At 37.8% G+C, this 15197-nt stretch overlaps 1 protein-coding gene across 1 annotated transcript in view; it reads left to right on the forward strand.

The window, feature by feature from the left end:
* Positions 1-15197, forward strand: part of DNAH6 (dynein axonemal heavy chain 6) — an 81693-nt gene that overhangs the window by 43474 nt on the left and 23022 nt on the right. Inside the window, exons 61-72 of the mRNA XM_078592526.1 lie at positions 476-709; positions 1347-1482; positions 1929-2092; positions 3189-3379; positions 3718-3878; positions 4503-4591; positions 4784-4930; positions 5685-5823; positions 10511-10630; positions 10807-10928; positions 12132-12261; positions 14629-14756. Coding sequence (XP_078448652.1) covers positions 476-709; positions 1347-1482; positions 1929-2092; positions 3189-3379; positions 3718-3878; positions 4503-4591; positions 4784-4930; positions 5685-5823; positions 10511-10630; positions 10807-10928; positions 12132-12261; positions 14629-14756 — 1761 coding nt within the window. The remainder of the gene's footprint in view (positions 1-475; positions 710-1346; positions 1483-1928; positions 2093-3188; positions 3380-3717; positions 3879-4502; positions 4592-4783; positions 4931-5684; positions 5824-10510; positions 10631-10806; positions 10929-12131; positions 12262-14628; positions 14757-15197) is intronic.

A 15197-nucleotide genomic window follows, 5' to 3' on the forward strand; every position in this document is an offset into this window, starting at 1 on the left:
TATTATCAGCCTTCACAGTTCACAAGAGGTAACTACAGCTCCCAGTCAGGACAGCTGGCAGACTGCCTGACTGACGACGCCGAGAAGGTGAAGATGTAGACGATGACTCCAGCAGCACGACGGGATCCCACTCCAGGCAACAGCCCCGAGCCTTCGCTCAGGGTCCCCTTTTATCCTCCCAGCGTGACCTCGCTCCGCCCCAGCCACGCCCCCCTACTAGAACCTACCAGCGGGTTCCAGGGCTTACCTCACGTGCCCCCTCTATCATCTTTCCCCTACATCCCTCTCTCTGGCTTATCATGTGACCTGCTGACAGACAGGGCTGCTGCAACTGCAGATCCCCTTCTCTGCCAACAACCTACGCTATGCTACGTAGTGACCTATTCCATGTCACTACAAATGTATAGCCATGTAGATGTGTTTGTGTATTGGAGTATGCTGTTAATTCAAAGCTTTTTCACTCTTGACACTGCAGCTGTTCAACATGACAATCGAGACTTCTGAGAAGCGGAGTGATTTGGCAGAGCGTCTGGAGCTGCTTTTGAAACAGACACTACTCGCCACCTACACCAACATCTCGCGGGGCCTTTTTGAGAAGCACAAACTCATCTTCAGCTTCATGCTCTGCATAGAGATCTTACGACAGCATGGGCATGTGAGCGATGCAGAGTGGAACTTATTCCTGCGAGGAGCTGCTGGAATGGACAAGGTTCTATTTCCATTTCATCTGTCTTTCTGTTGTCTGATTGCTTGCAAAGATCACTGGCCCATAAATTGTACACAGTTAAGAAAAAGTGTTACACTAATTGAATGTTCTTCTTCATATGGCTGATAGTGATGTAGAGCCACAACTTTTATTTCATATTGAGGTGGTTAAGCCAGATATTTGCATCAGGAGTAGCTGAGTGTATCGCTGTGCCTGCTTCGTATGTATGAATCGGGCATTGAGTCGTTATATGTTCCATGGTTTGTGATTTGTGATACGTAAGTCATGGAAACATTTTGTATCCAGATTTTGTATTCAACATTAAACAAAAATACGATAAATATAGGATGTGCATATGTTTGTAGAAATATTTGGATGTAAACACAATGCAAAATATTTGTCATGGCCAACCATATTTTCAAAAAAATCTTTATTTTAAGATAAAATATGGCACCTTGTGATTGCCAAGCAGAATAGTGAGAAAAAATCCCACACAAAATACAAATATATTTGTATCAGCTAAGGCATTGCTTGCCTTATACCATATACCATCATCATAGTTCTAAAATAAACTCGAAAGTTGTAGTTTACAATAATGACATATTTACTAACAGTAAGACTCTGGTTTTTGTGGTGTTAGGAGCGGCCAACCAAGCCTGAAATTGGGTGGCTGGCTGAATCGACATGGAACTTGTGCTGTGACCTGGAGGACCATTTGCCTTGCTTCAAAGGGCTAAAAAGGGAGATTGTGGCCATCCCAATCTTGGTGACATTAGGTTTGTTATAACCATTTTCACTAATGACATTTTCTCTCTCTTCATAGTTTTATATCTTTCCCTAGGGCTGTATTTGTCCCAGTAATGAGCCGCCTTTTCTTTGCAGTGTTTTTTTCTTCCAATGACATTTTATATTTACCCATCTGTACATGTGCAGCTCTCTGTTCTACGTGTGCTTTTGCATGTGTTGCAATATTTGTGCAATTTCACATGAGCTGTCAATTGTTTTGGTTTAAATAATAACTAATTAATGTATACATTGATCCACAAAGATATAACAACTGATCTACTGACCAGCTCAGTGTTTTTTTAACATCCTTTTGTTAAAGCAGATTACGTTGTCCGACTGCTGTTGAAGGTCACGGTCCCTGTGTAGGAGTGTTTGTCGCTGAGGCTGATTGACAGATGGATGGGGGTCATTTGGATTGTGTTTGATTTTAATGTAGGAAGGCTGGAAATCCGACTGAACCCTGAGGCGTGGGAGGGCTCTATGAAGGAGCCACCACACTTCACAGAAGAGGTTTCTGAACATGCGATACAAGGTCACTGGAACGAGAGACTATCCGAGTTTCAGAAACTCGTACTTGTGAAATCATTCATGGAAGAAAAGGTAACGTTTTTTGTTATTGTGTTTTGACAGCTACCTGTGAGCCTATGGTCCAAATGTAAATAATACAGTCATGTAAATGTTATAATTTCAAAGATAAAAATGGGGAAAATATGAAAAATACATCAGTAATCATCAATATATTTATCACCATTATCAAGGCCCCGATCCTTGTAGATGAGAAATTGGAAATTAAGGAGATGGACGTCATTTTCTCTGCTCATATTTAATAATTTTGGACTGATTGTGCATTTCTACATTTGTAGTCAGAGCCTGCGATGATGGGCTGATGGCAAGGTTCCACTCAATGTGTAGAACATGTTCCTGGTGGCTAAGGGCACAGTTAATATTATCATTTAATTTGTTTCTACTTGAAGATGAATACAATATCATAATCGCTTTACTTGTTTATTGCATTGTAATATATACATTATAATACTTACCAAATGTAAATGATTTGGCAAACATTGCACAGTAAAAATGTTCTGCCTGCAGAGAGAATATATTAACATTGAGCAGCCTTTTTTTTCTGTAATAAAATATTTCACATGGTTTATATCAATGTTTGATGTTTCTTGAAAACTATGATAAATAACCATTTCATTTAATGATAATAGGGAGCAATGAATTTCACACGTGTTGCCTCTATTCTAATGTAATACTCTGCATTGATTGAGCTTCTAAAATGTGTATGTTAATTGGATATGTTTCATACATCATTGACCATACTTTGTTGCTGTCACATGCTATTAATTTTACTGGTGTTTCTACAGTTGTATATTTTTTTTAAATACAGTTATAGATTTCTACCAATTATATTTTATATGCTTTTGCCAAAAACATGTTTTTAGTCATCTGCGCTCTGTATATGACTTATTGCAATGCGTAAGATGCAATGTATGAGTACATTTTTTCTATGCTTCTTTTGAGTATCTTGTATCTAACTTGTGAATTAAGCACACCATGCCATTTCCCAAACCTCACCCTCTACTCACTTTTTTGAAGTGAGGTGTAAAGCTGCTGAAAATGTATTTGTTTGTGATTTTGACTTCGCAGTGTTAGAACGCATCCATGCCTGTTTTCTCATTTACACCAACAGGTGGTGTTTGCCATGACCGATTTTGTGATTGAAAACCTGGGAAAGGCCTTTATCGAGAACCCACCAGTGGACCTGGCTACCCTGTACCAGGATATGTCAGCCTCCACGCCTCTTGTGTTTGTCCTCAGCACGGGCTCTGACCCCATGGGTGCCTTTCAGCGCTTCGCCAGGGAGATGGGCTTCTCAGAGAGGTCATTTACTCCTTGCAGGCACAATATGTTTATTCCATCAAGCGCAGTGTATTGATATATTAAGACCCTGTCTCTACTATTACGTAGGTTTTTGTGGTTGTGCTGTATAGCGGCTTTAATGGGTTTTTTCGGTTTGTACCATATGTTGTTGGGAATGATTATCTAATGCTTTACTCTTCGTATGAATTGCTGAAGAAGAACCCAAACGCATGTCAGAGAGCTAGACCACACCGATGTTGTTGGTACAGGCCAATTTGAACTTTAAAATATATTGAAATATAGAGTGGTGAAGCATATACTGAGAATCTGCACACGTTGGTGTTTTTTTCTATTATCAGGGTGCACGCAATTTCACTCGGGCAGGGACAAGGCCCAATTGCTGAAAAACTCATCGAGGAAGCGGTGAAGAGTGGTGACTGGGTCTTCCTGCAGAATTGCCACCTGGCCGCTTCGTGGATGTTAGCAATGGAGGAGATGATTAAAGCACTTTCAGAACCAAGTCAGTACCATGCACTTACATAATATATCATTGAGCACACCAAGTGAGCGTATGCCAACTGTATCTTCCAGATCATTGAGCTACTTTGTATGGGAGTTTCTGACAACGTAATTTTTTTCTTCATTGCTTGTGAAATTATAAACAATAAAGGGAATCATTATTTAACTGCTGTGAAACAAATATCTGTCCACGCAGCCAAAAGCACTTCTCACTCATGCAAGTGCGTGGAAAGTAATGCGGGTTTAGTCTATGACATGTGAAACAGTATGCCCTTCACTGTGTTTTGTAGTGCTTAACAGGTTAAAGCAGATGAGATAATCAGGGTATCTGGATTACAGGCAAATGCTTCCACTATTTTTTAACCTGTGGATAAAAGAAAATCCTACTCATCAAAGCAGCTTTAATAGATGTTTTGAGCACTGATAAGAGCTTCCAAGTGGGCAAGCACTCCAGTCCTACTCAGAAAAAAAAGTCCCATCACATGGCATGCAATATCATTTGTAATTTATTGTTACATGTAATTTATCATAATGTGGTAGTTTTGTTTTAAGTAAATATTTTAGCTATGAAGACATGCATTAACAGTAATATAAAATTAACTAAGACTTATGATTGTATTTACAGATGCCGTAATTCATCCAGATTACCGCTTATTTTTGAGTTCCATGCCAACAAGAAATTTTCCGGTCACTGTACTTCAAAACTCTGTTAAGGTACACATTTCCTCATCTGATATTTTCTCGACTTTAAAATAAATGTGCATATGTAATTTGGGGGCAAAGAAAATACTATGTTGCACTTATTTATAACATTATTAAATTTCTTTGCTTCTGAATACGCTGTTAGCCATTTAATCAGGTGACATATCACAAAGCGTACATTTTCTGTTATTTGTGACATCACAGGTAACTAATGAGCCTCCCAAAGGACTCCGCGCGAATATTCGGCGAGCTTTCACAGAGATAACGCAAGCACTTTTTGAGAAGAATGTGCTGGGCCAGAACTGGAGGAAAATTGTTTTTGGTATCTGCTTCTTCCATGCCATCATACAAGTGAGTTAATTGTCATACCCAAGATAAAGACAAAGGTCCCCCGTATAGCCTTGACATACTGTTGGGGCAAGTGCTATTAGCGAGCATCGATGAAGGCCGGCACGGCAACACAAGGGCGTGGGTGGCCAGCACCTCGCCCTGCTGCTTTTGTCTCCCCAGTAATGATGTTCACACACTGCACCAGGTACAAATTTGAGGCTGAGTTGACCTAGGGGAGACCCAGGTAATTAATCATTACTGGTGTTGGCTGTGAGTGGGAATCGAACTTGGGTCGCTGGGTTTGTAGCGCAGCGCGCTAAACCATACACTACTCCTACCACCATTATACCATATACACATTGTTAGCAGAGAGCTGCCCTGACTGCTTTTCACGTTTTTCTGTCAGCTACAGGCTATAGAGGGTTTAATTGGCTCACTTCTAGGGCACATTCTAAGACATTCGGGCACATGTCAGGGTATAAATGTAGTTGGCAGGCAATGTAGCCCAGCAAGCATCCCCCTTTATACAAATGGTTAATTTGTTTTGCTTTTCTGTATTGGTTATTGCCACAAGTAATAGTTTGGATTTTAAATATCAATGTATAAATGTTATTGCAACAGTTGTCAATGTTGTATTTTATTCAACTTTGTAGACTTTTGTAAGAAACAATGGTACTCAGCTTCTCTGAATCTCATACACATGGCTGCTTGGTGATTTATCACACGAACAGAACTGATTGTGTCCTGCCGCACTTAATTTTCATTTAATGACCAGGAACGGAAGAAGTTTGGTCCACTGGGATGGAACATACATTACGAGTTCAACGACAGTGATCGAGAGTGTGCCCTTCTCAACCTGAATCTCTTCTGTCAGGATGGAAGGATCCCATGGGACGCCCTTATTTATATCACCGGTTGGTTTGGTCCCTCTGCATGCTGACACCATCACTTGCCCACTTCTGTCCAACATCTACTTTGCATGTCAATGATATCTGGCATCTTAAATGGCCCAATTTTTTCCGAGTGCTGTTCTTCAATTCAGGAGACCGTTTTATTCTCAATCACCGCACAATTGCACAGGCTATTAAAGACACATCTATGGTTTTTGTAAAAAAAAAAAACGGTTTGTTAGAAGTAAAGGAATGTATATGCCATACAGCATTAAATCTTCTGAATGTAAATATAGATTTTTTTTTATTTTGAAGTAGTGAAAAATTATAAATACAATTATGAAACAATATTATAAACACATTTAAAAATGAGCAATGGCATAGTGCTTAGCATACTGTGTGATGAACCCAGCCACCTGAGTTGGATTCCCTGGCGTAGCTAACATCAGTGGTGAGTTATAGCTTCACACCACCCCCTTCCCCCCACCCTCCCTTTCCCCTTCACCAAGCTACATTAACCAGCTAGGTTAATTATAGTCAACAACAACCGCCATTCACCACTAAGTGGTGGTGACGTCACCACGGTGCTTGTGCCAGGCTATGTGCACTTTAAGTGTCGTCAGGAAACCTCCATGACCAAAATTGGCATGTGGAGGCCTTCATAAAGCAGTGGATGGACAAAAGGCTCTAAATTATTATTATTTATTATGAATGTGTACACTTTCTATATCTGCAGAGGTGTCTCCGTTGGTATGAAATATGTTTAGATTGTATGAAATTGAGTGGAAAAGGATTTATGTTCAAATGATCTAGCAATCTTTCCTTCAAGTCTCGTGTTTACGTGTTGAAGCCTTTATTGCAGTCCCTTAATAATACATTGCACAGTACACTTGCCTGCAGATACATGTTAAAGTTGACATTACATTGTGTGTATTGGCATCTTAAAAATTGTCCAACAACAACAGGCAATGCTTTCCTTAATAAAGAACATTCCTATTGACAATGCAAACCAGTGTATTGTACTGCAATGAAATTTAGTGAATATGCATGCATAAACATGTTATATTAAGCAATATATAGTGAGTTGCTTGGAGTGTGTCCAATTTGTTAAATCAAACGGCATTGATTAGTATTAACATCTGCTGAAGCTGCTTAACATGCTGTGCATGGTGATTAAATTATATCAACACTGTAACATTAAAGTGGAATATATTAAATCTAAGCCAGTTTTATATTGTCATCGGATATTTGTTTTGATGCACACTTGAATTTTAAGTAAGAAATTGCCGTGCTTTTTTTGCCCCATGCACTAGAAACAGTAGGAGGTGGTGACTTACTGCTGGCTCAAATATTATGATTTGTAATAGGAACACAGCTGGGTGCTAGCGTAAAATAACGTGATTAAAAATATAACAAGGCAACAAAGCTGAAAAAAGATGTTTAACATTATGTATGTCATCTTTGAAAACAATGTATTAAACAATAGTTTGGTTCATACTGCATGCCAAAATGTTGCCATCATAATTGAAAGAGCAATATTTTATTCATACATCTCTACACTAAGCCTGTCTCAGACACGATGGGGACTCTTGACAGTATTTAGTGGTGAATTAATGTTATATTGCGTGTCTGTGTATGTGTTTGCAACAAAATTGTGGCATGAATCATTTATGCCAAAGTAATAACATTGTTTAATGCTGCACATGGGTGAACTTTGGTTGAGATGGATTGCGCCTTACTGTGAGGCTGTGAGCTTGATGTGTAGACCTGTCTAAAGTTAAACCTTCAACGGTTGACGTTTTTAAATTAGGTGTAATCCTCTGTACTACTTAGGCATTCTGTGTGAAGTACAATATAATTACTCTAGCTTTCTTAATATATTTGTCCAGTGAAAAATGGTAAGATAGAATACAATTTTAAGTCTAAATAATATTGTGGAAACTCATATCCTCTGGATTTCAGAGGATATGAACACATTTGTGGAGGTTAATAGAGGGGAAACTGCTTGCGTTTCTATACTGATAAGCATTGGTTTTGAGACAAAATAAACATTAAGTCAAGTCATACAATTGTCTGCTATGACGCTTGCAGCATCTGTTGGTTCATAACCACTTGACAGACTGCTCGAGGACACCAATTGACCTCTAACACTGTACTCATACTATTATGTTGGCCTTTCGTCTGTAAAATGTACCAGGGCAGCAACTAAAGCCAATCTGATGTAGAAAGGTATGGCTGCTGTAAGGTTTCCTAAATTATACTAGCACTTAAACTGAATTGATTTCAGACCTCACAGCATGACATATCTCACTTGTAGACTTTAATTTTGGATGCCACATGTGTTGGCTTGTGATAAAAGAAACTTGGTAATATTGCTGCATTTCGTATCTTTAAAATTCGAAGTAGGCTGACACTTGTGACAAGTAGATTTATGTTACGGTTCTAAATGCTAGTATCTTACCATGTGTGTAACAAATCTTGTCCTCTTTTTAATTAAATATTGTCATGCCTCAAATATTGAATTTGTATAGAGCTCTCCTGACGGAATCTGTCATTTAATATTCACGTTTTAATGTTTCTGAGTCATTTAGTATAACTACTATATGCCATTATATTTACCATAATTCTTCATTGTTAAAGAACAGTTAGTGAAGAGATGAACATGTTTTATTACAAAACCTATCAACCAAGACATTCCAAGTGTTTAGGAACATGGGCAATAGCAGCATGTCCCTGCAGTTGATTTAAAGTGGCTTCGGAGCAGTTTTTACCACTATGTCTCAATTTATTTGGTTTATTATGTAGTTGTGTATGCATTTTTGCAAGTTTTATGGATTCACGAATGATAAAAAATATATATAAGACATTCCCAGCAAAAACATTTTTCGGGGGTATTTTAAGTGAAAGTTCATGATTAATGGAATTAAAATATACATCTTTTTGGGGAAATAATTCTGGATTGTTTATATAAACGCCAGAGCAATGCCAGTGATCTGCACAGGCAGAATGCTTGCTAGTGTGCATTCGAGGTTGTGGCAGAGTGCTTCAAGGGTCTGTTAGCTGCGCCGAAGTACTGAGCCAGCAACACCACAAGCCCCGAGGGCAAACGAGAAAAAGAATGACGCTGAATTTTCTACTTGGTCTGCACGAGATCTCCATTTGCGGCAAATGTGATGGCCTCAGCTTTGTCACCGATGGCGGCACAAAACACAAAAAGCCGTGAATGTGTTTTTGCCCTTGATTTATACTTGGCTGTGAGAGTACATTAAACGGACAGATCAGCGAACCCTATTATGTTTATCAGCGTTCTTTAGATGCTGGGGTGAGGCTCATTAAAAATTATTTTTGTTTTAAGGTGCACTACCTTGGTTTGATTTTTCCCCAGCTGTCTTTGCTCATGCATAGCTGCTTAGTGAGTGACAGAGGGGGAAAAAAATCCGGATGTTGTAATATTTTTTATACTTTAACTCTGCATGATCACGTGAGCAGCAACAATTGAACTTTGTTATGAGTGTTGATAATTACTAACAGTTTAAATTTTTTATACTTTCCAAAATAACCCATTTATCTTCAAACTGCCCTAAGTCATCAGCGGTTTTGATATTAATTTTACATAATGACTGGTTACTCAGGATTTTAAAAAATGTTCACGTCCAACTATAGATAATACATTTTCAGTTAATGTTTTGGAATTTCCATCCTGCTGTGTCTTTTATGAGAAACTAATTAATTTCACTGCCACTTCTTATTTATACATCAGGCCCTCCATGGGATAAAGGTGTAGAGAAAATTAAAATTTTTCGTCCTCCAAAAATCATAAATGTAAACTATGTTACGAGGTGACTATTGTAAATACGTTGCCATATATAAATACACAGCACTGCCAGTAACTTTGCATAATTAACCAGTCCACATAATATATTTTCTAAAGTAAGGCATAAGTGAATTGTGACTGATGACATTAATTATTAACATTTGGGATGTTGTGAGGTTAACATAGACGAGCAGGCATCACTAATGGTTTGCAGTTCTTCATGTAAAATTGTGATGCAAAACAGCATTATCTTTTAATTGTGACACTCATATTTTTTTTATTTTGATCTTAACTATTTTAACAAAATTTTAAAATGTTTTACTGTAATATCCATTCAATTTCCACAACATTGTACTTCGCTTTACGCAATGTAAACTTACAATCCTTTGACTGACCACTGCTGAGATAATTGAAATGGGTAAAACTATCTCAATGTGGGCACAACTTCACATACACACCCATGCAAACAATGTATATAGAAAACAATGCCTATTGCTCATATGCTTTACCATTTTATTAAATCCTTTATATTAAGTTCACTTGCGCGCTTGCTTGCTTACGACCGTGCAAATCTTTCGGTTGTTTTTTAACCCACTTCCCGTGATCCAATCGAGCTGACATTTTCCACACAGACTCGTTGTGCGTGACAATTAATGTTCGTGAAATTTTTTTCCCAAAATTTGACACTTTTTAGGACAAATATTATATTTAATTACCAATTGCTTAATGGTGCCATGCAATCATCTGACCCATAGGTGACAGCCATCTCAAGCCAGAGGACGAGAGGACTCTAGCCGCCACGCATATAAAGGATTTACAGTGAAAAACTTTGTTTTTACGGGTTATACTTGTTACTTCATAGCTGTGATTGTGTGTGTCCACGTAATGACCGTGCAGGAGAAATCACGTATGGAGGTAGAGTGACGGATTCTTGGGACCAGCGTTGCCTTCGCACAATCCTCAAGCGCTTCTTTTCTCCAAAAACACTTGAGCCTGGCTACCTCTACTCTACGTCAGGTTAGATTGTTTTTGCGAGGCAATTTATATCGCTGGTACGGATTTCTTGTAACCCGCAAATAGTAAATACTGCCTCTGTTTTTGACTAACATTTGGAAATATATCCTTGCAGTGTTGTGATGTTTGAGACCGTTTTCTGATATGTTTTGTTCGTGGACTTGCGTTTACTTTTGTAGGCATTTACTACGCCTCTGAAGAAAAAACACTGCAGGATCACAAAGATTACATTGAGAACTTGCCACTGAATGATGACCCAGAGATATTTGGCATGCATGAGAATGCCAATCTGGCCTTCCAGGTATGTTGGAAGAAATAGTGAATATCATGTACCATATCGGGCGGCAGGGTGGTAACACCTGTGCCTCACAGGAAAAGGACTTGGGTTCGATTCTTGACTCGGGTGCTTTGCTGTGTGGAATTTGTATGTTCTTCCCCTGTTCTACATTGATTTCTCTGAGTTATTCGGTCACCTCCCATAGTTAAAAGAAACATGCAATGTAACTGGTATTGGCCTAACATTCTTGAATTACCTGTGGATTGCTCAATTGGGATTACACATAGCTGCATAGCCCCCTACTTTAAAAAATTTTCAGGACCCTCTTGAAAAAAAGTCTTGAGACCGAGACTCAGTGAGGCTTCCCTAGGTAAACACATACTATATAAATAATAAACATATTTCATGTATTTAAGTGGCCTCATTGCTTTAAAAAAATGTAAGACTACTGCAATAAACATAACTGCTCTTGCCATGCTTATGTAAGAGCTGCCGTTAAAAAGAGCTTATGAGCTCAATGGGCCTTACCCCAAATAAATAAGTTGACTAACTGATTAGGGGAACTGCTTGTATCAGGAATTCAATGTTCACCAAGGACTTCCGATTAAAATCACTGACTTCTGTGTTACGTCGTTTATTCTTGGCCCACATGCCACATCAAGTTTTTCTAAAGTTGATGTTCACAGCAAAACATCTTGAGCATTCAAGCATATCAAATGGATGATGAGAGATAACATAAGACTATGAAGTTTAAATTCACTAAGGTGAAAAAAAAAAAATTTCATCCTGTAGTACAATGTTCTTATTCAGTATGTGTCGTATCTTATTTTTCGGCATTATTAATAGGATTAGTGCAGTTTTTTGAAGAGTATGCAGACATTAAATTACAGATTTGATCTTATTTAAAGTAAAAATGTTCTGCCTTGTGAATATATAGCACAACTTTTAAAATCCTATAATATTTGGAACAGATTCAAACGTATAAGGTTTATATTTAATCAAATACATTGAATTTTTAATTTTCAATGTATTTTGCAAACATTTTTAAATATATAAATCGATATGGGAGTTCATTGCAAAGCAGATTTTGAGATTTTGCTTAAAAGAAGACACATAAATACATCTTCCATGTTCTGAAAGAACCTTACATTTTGCAGTCATAGGCTAAAAATAAATCTTAAGTTGTGTAAACACTTCACATTTACTTGCGACCGTGTGGTTTTCCAGCGACAAGAGACTGGCACTTTGGTGAAGACCATTTTGGAGGTGCAGCCTCGATCATCTGGCCAAGGGGCGGGCACGAGCAACGATGATATTGTGAAAGAGCTCGCCGACTCCATCTTAGCCAAGCTTCCAGGTATGAACACATTCTTTGCTCACAACTGTAAATGCAATACAACTACAATACTATTTGTATGTACGTATGTTTAACTTTTTTTGCACCGTTCGTAGCCAACCACGCGAATCGGAGGTGTGAGTTTTATAGTACCGAAATACAATTGCTTTTTTCGATGCTGCACAGCTTTGAAGATACTGTACGTCGTGAGGGTATTATTTAAAATATATATAGGTGTTAATGTAAATAATATATATCCGTGTGCTTGATATATCTATTTTTAACAGAGTAGACAGCACTTTAATGCAAATTATTTCTTATGCAACCGAAATATGATGGGGGCTTCAATCTGAATTAACACCTGCATTTTTAAGTATGGACACTAATAGCTCCGTGCCAGTCCAAATTGCAGGAGAAGCACAAGCGAAAGTGACCTCTTTTTATGCATAGATTGATTGAGGTTGAAGTAAAAGTAATTGTTTTTTGAGTGGGAATACAGGCAATAGGAATAAATGAGGCAATAGAGGTGATTACATATATTTGCCATGGATACATTCTTATTTTTTCGTGCTTGACCAACGCTCAGCAATGATACATATTTTATAGTGAAATATTACCATAGTGCCATGCCTGATGGATTTCTCACAATATGCATCGTAAATTGCCGTCCCTCAAAAAAGTATACATGCCATCAATGATCAATGTGGAGGATGAGATTTTTCAAACCCCCAGAGATATAACAGGAGCCAGTCTTGCATGCAACAGGGCAGTCTCGGAATGAATAATGGTAGGCAACCATCAATAGGTCAAAGTTCTTGCCCTCCATTGTTGAAGAATAAGTAATGATACCTTTATACATAGCATGTCAAAAGAGGCTCATTACCTTGTATGGATTCTTGTCTTACCAGGTTGATTATCCTGCCCTATCGCATTCAAGACATACCGCGTGACAATGTTAAATGTAATAATCATTCGTGTCATGCTGGGGTACTGCGATTTGATATTACACAGTCTTAACTGGTGTAAGGTTATAGTTGCCCTTAAATATCATTGTACCTTGCAGTTTTTTACATACATATGTATGTTTAAGGTACTTAGTCCAGACCTATCAACACCTTTTAATGAAGTACTATTACTGCTTCCACTATTAAGTTATGACATTACCTTGGAAGCACATCTTTCCAATGTTGTGAATTGGAATTTGAATTTCAAATGAAATAGGTCGCCTGGTCACTTTTATTCAGGCATGCTGAAAGCCTTGTAATATAAATGTTATCTACGTGCCTTGGTATCATCAGCTGTTCTTCAGATATATTTCTTTAACATTTTTATACTCATGAAACTTTAATACCATACTTACATAAGGTCGAATATCCTCAGCTTCTCCAAATGTTTGAATGAGTTTGTAACTTTTGTTTCAATGATTAAGAAGAGAATCAGAGGGAAAAAAAATGTTACATGTGATTTCATGAAACTATTTTTGTGGAATAAATGATTTGTTATTGTGCCAGTACATTTGAATAAAATACTGACTTACAGTGGTGTGCCACATGAGAGATGCATTGATATATTTGTTTGCAAGGGTGATAACAGTAGCATGAAGATGCTTTCAATGTTTCTGTTTTAATTTCACGCGGAATTATTGTTACAGGAATCAGGTCTATAGCTGGCAAACCTTGCAAAATGGCAATCCTTCTAAAAATCAATTACCTAAAAATCAATTTTTCAGCATTGAATCCTAAGGTCATTCAAAAAAACTTCCATTTGGAGTTACTTAAATAAAATTAGATGACCTTTATGATAGATTAAAGATTTATATATATATTTAAAACAATTCTTCGATTTATCTTTTACTGATGTTGAGCCATGCCATTATTTCCAACCCCTTTTATTTTCCCTATATATTTTATATACGTGAGTTGTTTGAACAGTATATTCGGGAACTAATGTAAATAACACGACACATACATCCCATGAGTGTTGCACACACGCATCTTCTAGAAATAATGTCTCCTCATATATGCACGTGTTCCATCGGTGGATCAATTTGTATGTTTCATTCCCACAACTGAATGTTGTACCGTTATACTAATGTCTTCCAAAAACTGAAACTCAAACTGAAACCAGCGTTGAAAGTGTGAAAGTGCCCTTTAAAGGGTAGTGGTCACAGATTTAACAGCACAAAAATTACTTTTAGGGAATACATTACTTCAGCTGCTGGACAGACAATACATATAATTGTTTTGAGAAGTAACATATGCTTGATATTTCTAACACATCAGCATCTAACATATCCCCTTGCTTTTGAGGATCACTCTTATGTACCTTTTGTAATTATCCATATGAGCCAGATGTTGTAATTTCTGTCACTGGATTTTGTTAAAACAGAGATATTGGACATGGACTGTGCAATGGAAAGTCTATTTACCCGGGATGAGAAGGGTCGGATCAACTCCCTGACGACGGTGCTGGGGCAGGAGGTGGATCGATTCAACACCTTACTTCAAGTCATCCAGGTACGCATCTGTACATCCTTCCCTCCTTGTGCAAAAACTTTTTGCATGTACTTTCCAAAGAAACATGAAAAATAGTTATTTATGTAGCACGCTCTAGGGAACTCTTCTTCATTGAGTAATGTTTGGAAACTTGAGTTAGGAAAAAACATGGATTTTAGGTATCCATCTATCATGTAAAAAAGCGTTATCTAGAATGTTTAGACATAATCTTTTGTATAAAATACTAGCGGAAGTACCCGGCTTTGCCCGGGTGAAAAATATATTTCTTAAAAACCTTACATATATATACACAGATACTAAGGTATTGTCAAAGCCCGATGGGCTGTTTGTACATTTCTCCACCAACAAATATATAAGAGGCTTTCACAAGTCCAAAAAGTTGTAGAAAGTGTAGGGTAAATAGTTGATGTCAAAATGTTTCCGAAAATTGTGGTCTCCCCC

This window comes from Lampetra planeri, chromosome 3 (genome assembly GCF_965212315.1).
Source record: "Lampetra planeri chromosome 3, kcLamPlan1.2.h2, whole genome shotgun sequence".
NCBI classification, from domain to species: Eukaryota; Metazoa; Chordata; class Hyperoartia; order Petromyzontiformes; family Petromyzontidae; genus Lampetra; species Lampetra planeri.